This window comes from Podarcis tiliguerta (genome assembly GCF_965153285.1).
Source record: "Podarcis tiliguerta genome assembly, chromosome: 10".
In the NCBI taxonomy this organism is placed as follows: Eukaryota; Metazoa; Chordata; class Lepidosauria; order Squamata; family Lacertidae; genus Podarcis; species Podarcis tiliguerta.
In genome coordinates this window covers 46753951-46762703 of record NC_139543.1, presented here as the reverse complement: position 1 = coordinate 46762703, position 8753 = coordinate 46753951, and the positions used below count along the sequence as shown (strand labels likewise).

General features: G+C 43.7%; 1 protein-coding gene across 1 annotated transcript in view; it reads left to right on the top strand.

Moving 5' to 3' along the window:
* Positions 1-3055: 3055 nt before the first annotated feature.
* Positions 3056-8753, top strand: part of CYTH4 (cytohesin 4) — a 38967-nt gene continuing 33269 nt past the window's right edge. Inside the window, exon 1 of the mRNA XM_083400830.1 lies at positions 3056-3206. Within this exon, the coding sequence (XP_083256956.1) occupies positions 3188-3206 (19 nt within the window). The 5' untranslated portion in view covers positions 3056-3187. The remainder of the gene's footprint in view (positions 3207-8753) is intronic.

Genomic DNA, 8753 nt, shown 5'->3' with positions numbered 1-8753 from the left:
AAAAGCCATTGCCTGATGACCAGCACAAAGCCTTCAGTTTTCTTCTTACCTTCTTCTCTGTCCAGCCAGGGGCGCTGTTGCCCAGGGTTCTCTGTCCTGTACATAAGAAGCAAGTGGAGAAAGGGTGGTGCTGTTTTCTATTTCTCAGCCTTGCTGTTTGAGGAAGAAGATGCTAAAAGGAAGTGGAAGAGGAATTATTGACATGCTGACGCCGCTTGGCTGTGCCTTGTGACCCAGAGGAAACAAATGTGGTAGGAAAGACAGGACTTCAGTGCTCATGGCCTGTCTTCAGTCTCCACTAATGATCAGAGAGGCTTCCCAAATGATGAAAATATGCCTCAACACATCATTTCATTCCCATAGACCAGTGTCCAAACTTTTTTCAAAGAGGGCCAGATTTGATGAAGTGAAGGGCAGTGAGGGCCGACCAAAGGGCAGACCAAAGTTGTTAACCTTTTTTTATTTTAGGATTGAAGTTGTTGAGCTTTTTTATGCTTTTGTCCCAAAGTTGCTGGAGTGAGATTAAGGGGAAAGGGATAAACTACACAAATCCTACAAAGAATCCGATTGCATTATGGCTCCAAACTGGGGCCACTATGGATAATATTGAGGCAACAGACCACAAGTTGTATTGCAATTGCATGGTAGTCGCCTATACAGAAGTCAGAACAGTGTCAGGTTAGGAGCTTTGTGCTTTGCACACACTCTCAATTCCCCAGAGTCCCCCTTTGGGCTTCCTGCTTTGTTGAAGAAGCAGAAGTGAGTTATGCACATTGTCTTTAATGGGCAGCACTGGGAAACAGAAACTGTGTGCACATTGGGGCATTAATGCATCTTTGGGCCTCTTTTTCCATATGCACTTTGTTGCACTTTCCCCCATGCATGAGCACTTCTAATTTTATGCCTCCCAAATCTATCTCGAAGTTTTCTGTCTAAACCATGGGCAGCACTTTATGGGATGTATTTGTAAAGTGTGCTGTTGTCCTCTCCTCTCCATTACTACTTTCCCACCTTCAGTAGTTCTGGAAACGTGAGGTGCACTGTGGTGTGCTTATTTATCTTTGCACATTATTATTATTATTATTATTATTATTATTATTATTATTAACCTGCCCTTCACCATAAGCCCCTAGAGAGCATGTGTGGCATGGTGATTAGAATGTCAGACTAGGACCTGGAAACCAGGGTTCAAATCCCTACTTGGCCATGATGCTCATTGGGTGACTTTGGGCCAGTCACTGCGTCTCAGCCTTATCTACTTCATAGGGTTGTTGTGAGGATAAAATCAGGCAGATAGGGCTTACAGTGGTACCTCAGGTTACAGACGCTTCAGGTTACAGATTCCGCTAACCCAGAAATAGTACCTTGGGTTAAGAACTTTGCTTCAGGATGAGAACAGAAATCGCGCAGCGGCAGCACGGCAGCAGCAGGAAGCCCCATTAGCTAAAATGGTACCTCAGGTTAAGAACAGTTTCAGGTTAAGAACGAACCTCCGGAACGAATTAAGTTCTTAACCCGAGGTACCACTGCATGTATGTCATCTTGAGCTCCTTGGAGGAAAGGTGGGGTACAAAGGAAACAAACAAACAAACAAACAAACAAACACATAAATTACAATTTTAAAAAGAGTTCAGAACATCTTACACAGGTGCACTTAATTAAAAATGTTTTGTCCTTGGAATTGTGCAAAAAGTAACTTCAGACAAAGCAAACATTTCAAGCCTGTTTCATGGTGGGCAGAATGGCCATTTAAAATAAATAAATACAGTTGTGTTTTTCCATGTTCTGGCTTTACATGATTTTCAAAAATAAACATACAGCATTTTCAAAAAAAAATTAACAAACACGAGCATGTTGCATCTGGCCAAGCACTGTGCCAGAATGCCAGGGTACAGACCGGCAATGGGTATCTGTAATACCCAGACCAGAACTTGAGGTAGAGTAGAAAATATGCAGTTATGTTTCACACATATATACATATGGCTAAGGAAAGATGAGGAGATCAATTTTGGGGTGAGGGAATAAATTAGTTTGTTCCTTTCCCTTTCCCTTTTTATTTCACACCTCCTGCAGCTGAAAGGCCTTTTAATATCTATATCCATATCGCTGTTTTGTGCAAGAGCAGTTCTATACAAAACAGCTTTAAAATAAAAATAGAATAAAATTACCATGTATGTGCCTTCAGCAACTACTGGTGGAAACAGGGACACTGTCAACTGCATCCTTTTCTTTCCACTGATGAAAACAAGATAGTTCAGGTGTGCTCAGGCAAGGAGCAAAACGAAGTATGAAGTGTGGCAGTGGACAGCACCCACCGAAACATCACCACACACATGAACCCCTGCCTCCCACCCGCACAATGCGTTTTATTGCATCCACAACTGGGTACCTTGCAATTTTATATTGGATTTTCTTCCCTTATCAGATTAACCATAGATGGAGGAAATCCAACTTAATTGGGGAGAAAGTGTGGACTTCCACTTGAACGAGGAAGATTCTGTTCAGCTTCAAACCCACATTAAACCCTCGTGTGAACAAGCCCAGAGATCCTGGATGCAAAGAACTGAAAAACTTGCCTCCTTTTTATTTACTCAGTTGATTTGCTGTGTGGAGCCTGAGGACTAAAAAACAGATGGGGATACATTTGCAGCACCAAATCATCCTCTTAATAAGCAAATCCTTTTTGCACTTCCAAGTTCCCTTTTCCTTCTCAGAGCATGCAGGGTAAAACAGCCATCACAGAACTGCTCGGTCCTAGACTGCATGACAGCTCAGGCCACAAAATCCCATTTTCCTCAGAGGGGCTGTCATTTTGTCTGTGAGCACCTTGAGAGCTGTTGCTTTGCTGCACATCTGCAGCTCAAGACCCTTTTCAGCAAGAACAGAACGGCTGCTTGTGGCAGCAATGCTGTGGCTTTTCTTTCAGGAAACAACCAAAGAGCATTTGCAGTCGTTTCTGAACCAGGACCACATGGCTTCCTCTGTCAATCTGAACCCACAAGGAGGAGGAACCAGAGAGAAAGCAAGGGGGCGGAGTCACAGATGAGTGCAGTCCTCCTGGGCTGCTCCCTACATTTTAGTTACTGTTCCTCTGAAGCCACTTTAATTCCGAAGAAGCACAAAGGGAAGAGAAACCCACACAGCTGTACCAGAGTTGGGAGGATTGTCTTCTCAGCCCGGCTTCAGAATGGATGCACATCCCACCAGTAAGTCAACTCTTTAGAAAATGGGGGCCATGTCTTTATTCTGCCTCCAAGTTATACATGCTGTGGGGATCCAGAAGGGTCCGCCTCATAGGATCATTGCCAGCCTAAACCAGTTATTGAAAAGAAATGAGACAACAGGGATCTCTTGGGCAAGATGTTGAGGTTTGCCAGTCTGGTCTGAAGGATTTATTTCTTTCACTTCCACCCTCCCAAAGCCACCTGTGACTGAAAGAGGTCTGGCTCATGTGTTCTTTCTGCATTTGATGCTTTACGGCTACATGTGAATGGAGGGATACCAGGGCCGGCTCTACCATTAGGGAGAAGGAGGTGGCTGCTTCAGGCAGTGGATGCTGGGAGGCTGGGAGTGGCAGCAAGGGCATTGGACGACAGAGCTCCCTGTGCCACACAGCCTGTCTGGTGTGCCCCTAAACTAGCCTGTGAAGGTGCAGTGGAGGATGCTGCCCTGTGGCCAGTGTTGACTCAGGATTCAAGCGCCACCAGTTTCCTTGGTTTCTGGATGTGGAAGAGGAGGGGTGTCCACCTTCTCCTATATCTCAGCATTCCAGTGTTGTTGGCCCACACCAATGTTATTGGGAGACAGCCAGATTTCACCCTGTACTTTTTTTTTTAATGCCATCCAGAGGAAAGCTTTCACATTCTGTGAAGTGTGCTTACAAGTACAGCTATTCTGGCTCAGATTGTGGATGAGCTTCGCCAGTTTGCTGACCTTTCTGCATAGCTTTCAGATTGGGTTGAGCAGACCCAGCACCTTGGGGATGAAGGGAAAGGATGTGTGCCAAATGACCTAGAGAAGTACGTTCGGTTAAGGGGAAAGATTGGAAGAAGGGGCGACCCAAACTGGGCAAGCAGAGGTGCCCGCAGGATTTTTCCTGGGGCAGTGGAAGAAAAATACTGAAAGGGGCGATCAGGTTAGTTTTTTCAGGGAAGGGTGTGTGGCTAATATTGCCTGTACATTTTGCCTCAAATCTCAGATTCTACAATTGGTAAAAACTTATTTTCATTAAAAAACACACACACACAACTAAAGTTGGGAATCTGGGTTTCATGATTTATCTGGTGTGGGGACTGTTCCACTGCTCCCCAATTGTGGATCCCTATGTGTGAAAATGCTGTTCGTGTCAATGGTCTTTACATGGGAGTTTTGAGACCTCCATTGCATTCTCCATTGTATCCTCCATTACATCTGAGAAACTATAGGAAAATTTGGAACAGTCAAGTGTATAGGGCAGAAAGGGTTTGCTGAAGGCAGGAAATGAAGGGTGGCATTCAAGTAAGGGTTACTCAGAGTAGACCCACTGAAATAAATAAACATGGCCCATTAATTTTAGTGTGACTAATCTGAGTAAAACTTAGTTGGATACCATCTGAAGTAGGGGTTGTATTCAGCTAGGAAGCCTCTGCCCATTTCAGTTTTCTCAGTTTCTCATTTTCCCAGACTTAAATTCAGTTCTCCATTTTTGCAGTTATTTGCAAAAAAAGAAAAAAGAATCCTCACAAAAATTCACCAGCAAGATTTCTCATAAACACATTTTATATGCAAGCATTTTCCTCTCATATAATGCATTTTGTATGTTGTTTTCACTAATTTATTCGTTGTCATCCACATGTTCCCCCCAAATGTGCATTTTTGCAAACCTTGTTTGGTTGGAGAACTGCCTTGCAAACTTCAGATAAGTGCGCATTCTGAAGGATAGCTGCGTTATGATTCAAGGGTTGTTTCAGAAAGTGCAGATTTTATACATTAGGTTTTAAATGAATATTGAATCAAATTTCCCCTCAATCCCTACTCACCAAAGACCTGTTGGATTGTATCTATTTATTTATTAAAATTTATAACCTTTGACTGAAAGAAAAAATCCTCAAAACAGCTTACTAAAAAAGTTAGTCCAACTCAGGAGTAGACCTACTGAAAATAATAGACCTAAGTTTCTCATGTTCATTCATTTCAATGGATCTGTTCTGAGTAGTACTGGATCCTACCGAATCTGCTTTGCTATTAATTATTTTACTTAAAAACTTCCTGCAATTGTGGCATGTAAGCTGAGGTGACACTCTGCTTCTCTCCCAGCTGTGTCAGCCCCACCAGTTGCCAGAGCCCAGAGAGGCAGAATGGGGCAGTGGTGAGGGTGAAGGAAGCCCCTGGGCTGGTGGCACCCCACCTCAGTAGCCATGCCTTAACTCTCTCCAGGGGGCTCAGAGCCTCTCCATGGTGAACCCAGCTCTTTCGGCATTTGTCAGCTGTACCTTATCATTGTTTCAAAAACATGTAGGTGTGCTTTTAGCTACCTTTTTATCCAGGTGATAAATTCTTAGAGCATGTCGTTATTTAGATTTTGTGATGTTAGTCTGTTTTTATTGACTGTTGATTTATTTTAAGTGGTTTTTTTCTTGAAGGCTATTAAGTTTTACGGGAGTGGCTTAGGCAATGAGGAATTTATCACTTAAGGTGGAACACAAACAAAAACCTCTTGTGGGGCGTAGGCAAGGGAAATAAACCCATGTGGGTCTTCACACTGTGGCAGCTCTTAGGCACTGAGGTGGCTGGTGCCCATTGGGCCTTGTAGGGCAGAAGGAAGGAGCCCATAATCTTGACGGCCATTTTGGGTGCTGCTCTTGCTCCCACCCAAAAGAGCTTTTTCAGGGGCACATGAGATCTAATCCCCAAATAAACACTTTTTCAGGGCAACAGTGAGATGCGGGTCAAGTGACTCCTGTGGGACTGTGTCCCAGAATACACGTGTCTCAGTTTTCCATTGGGAAAAGTTGGGAGGTTTGGGAGCGAGAGTAGGTGGAGCCGAAGCCGATGACAGGCAGAGCCAACTAATTCTCGTTTTGCGCTCCATCCTTCCTCCTACTAAGGCAACACTGAGGCCTAAGAAGGAGAATGCTGACAGGAAGTACCATCCCTTGGACTAGCAGTTGGCATGAGGGCAGATCAAGGTTGGTGGGGCAGTGCCCCATTTGCCCTAATGGACTAGCCTCCACCTGTCAGAGTTTGGGAAAGGTGCTCTCTCAATATATAAAATTTATTTCTACAATTCATTACCCATCATTCTGTCAGGGATACATAAACATTTTGGATTCCCACCTCTTGGGTGTGGATCAGGTGGGCAGTTGACATCTGCCTTTGCTATCACATATCACAAATAAATTGTATCCTAACGGGCTGTAATGTTGGAAGTGGAGAAAGTTCCCCTAGACGGGACAAGGGTCCATGACAAGATCCTCAGGGCCTTCTGAGAAATGAGCAAGGAACATGTGCCTGCTTTCTCCTCTTCTCAACCATCCCAAAGCATCAGCTAGATGGAGGGGGGGGGGAGAGATTTGTCTCCTTGTAGAAGTAGGCCAACTGTGATCCTTCCCCTCCCAAGGCCCCATGTTCGCTTTGGCTGTACATAGGGTAGTCGTGGTGGCTTCCAAATGGGATGCTGTCTTAGGTCTGGGTAACAGGAAAGCTGCCACCCACTTCCCTCCTAATCTAACAAGACCCTTGGAAGCTCCATGTTAGAAGAGGAAATCAGGAACAGGCCAATTACTGGTTCCCAACTAAAAGAGTGAGAAGCCAAGTCTTGTTTTTCAAGGAAGCTTAATCTTTGGGAAACTCCTCTGATTCCTCTCTCCCCCGCCCTCTGGATTTTGTTATAAGAAATTTGATTTTAAAAAATTGTCACTTTATCCACTATCTGACCAAGATCTAGGTCCATAAGTTGCCTTCCAAAGCATCATCAGTAAATGAAAAGGGATACATTAAACTTAGCTAGACTAGAGTAATGTACCTGTGCCTTTCCACATGGTTCAACTATCAATCTCTCTTTCAAAGGGAACTCTGGGAATTGCAGCTCTGTGAGGGGGAAAGATGTCTCCTGGCAGCTCTCAGCAATCCCCAGGATTCTTTGGGGAAGAAGCTTAAATTGGTATGATGCCACTTTGCAAGTATAGAGCTGGTGAGCCCCTAGTCCATCTACACAACTATTAAAGGTGCAAGAAACCTGCCTACTTTCACATCTGCTCCTCCCAATTGGGACACCCTGATTGGGGTAAGGTTAAAGCACATTGCATTGTTCCAGTGGTTGTGGTGATGGTTCATTATTTATGTGCCACTTACTATCAAAACAGGCTTCTAATGTGTTTTTTAAAACAGGAAAAAACCCCCGATCATGCAACATGGTTAGAACACATTATAATTAATAATGCACCATAATTAAAACGCACAATAAAAGAATCCCATTAAGATGTAAACAACCGTAATTAAAATATTCAATAAAACAAACCCATTAAAATATGGTAATTAAATCAGGTGACTCAGAGCAGGAAATCAAGAGGATGTTTGTGTAAACAGTTGGTGTCCAGAGCCATTTAGAAAACTGCCAGCTACAGAAGTGCAGAGAGAGTGGAAAAGGAGGGGTTAGCAGTGCAGTCCTAGGCATGTCTTGTTGTTGTTTAGTCATTCAGTCGTGTCCGACTCTTTGTGACCCCATGGACCAGAGCACGCCAGGCACTTCTGTCTTCAGGCATGTCTACCCAGAGGTAAATTCCAGTGAATACAATGGGATTTACGTAAGTGTATTTAGGATTGCAGCTTTATTCATCCTCATTCATAACACTGAACTCGGAGTTTCTCAGTGAGATTGATTGCTAGTTGATTCAAGATAGAGTAAAAAACAAAGGTAGTTCTTCATGCAACACCTAACTAATTTATGCAATTCATTGCCAGGAATTGTGGTGACTACTAGCTTCCAAGGCTTTAAAAAGGAGTTAGGTGACTTCATGAAGAAGATGTATCTCAACAGCTGCTAACCATGGTGGTTAAATGGATAATATGTGTTTATTTTCAACTGGGCAGGAAGACTGAGGTCTCAGGAGGGTGGGGAATTTTTATTAACTCATTTTAAATGGTCAAGTCACTCTTTCTCCACAAGGGTGGTGGACCAGTTGAGATAGTCTACCCCCAGGGCAGAAGTTGTGCCAAAAGTGGATGCAGATTTGCATAGACTGTACATGTGCTAATATGTATATTTAGAATTTAGAACAAGTGCCGTGATTTAAATAGAACACAATACATCCCACCACAGTGAAGAGGAGTGTGATTGAATGACCTGTGTGTCAGCCTGCTCAGTCTGTTGTCCGGGTGCTATCTGTTGATGTGCAACTTCATGGCTCCTGTTCTTCATTCATAGGGTTGTTTGTCTCTAAACTGGACTTGGAAACCAGGTAGACCTTCAGACAGAAGTCTGTCCTCTACATGGCAGGACACATGGCTAAACTATCCTCCCCTTCAGGTTGATGCACCTTGATGGTTTCATGAGTACCATTCTCGAGTTAAAAGTTAGCATGACTGTTGATACCCTGGTTGCTCTGTGGAATATATGGAGATGACCGGGTATTCCACATAATTGTTCCTAAGCTTCATCTCCTATTAAATAAAAAACAGGTTGACTCCTTGGTGTATCATAGAATCATAGAGTTGGAAGGGACCACAAGGATTGTCTAGTCCAACCCCCTGCAATGCAGGAATCTTTTGCCCAA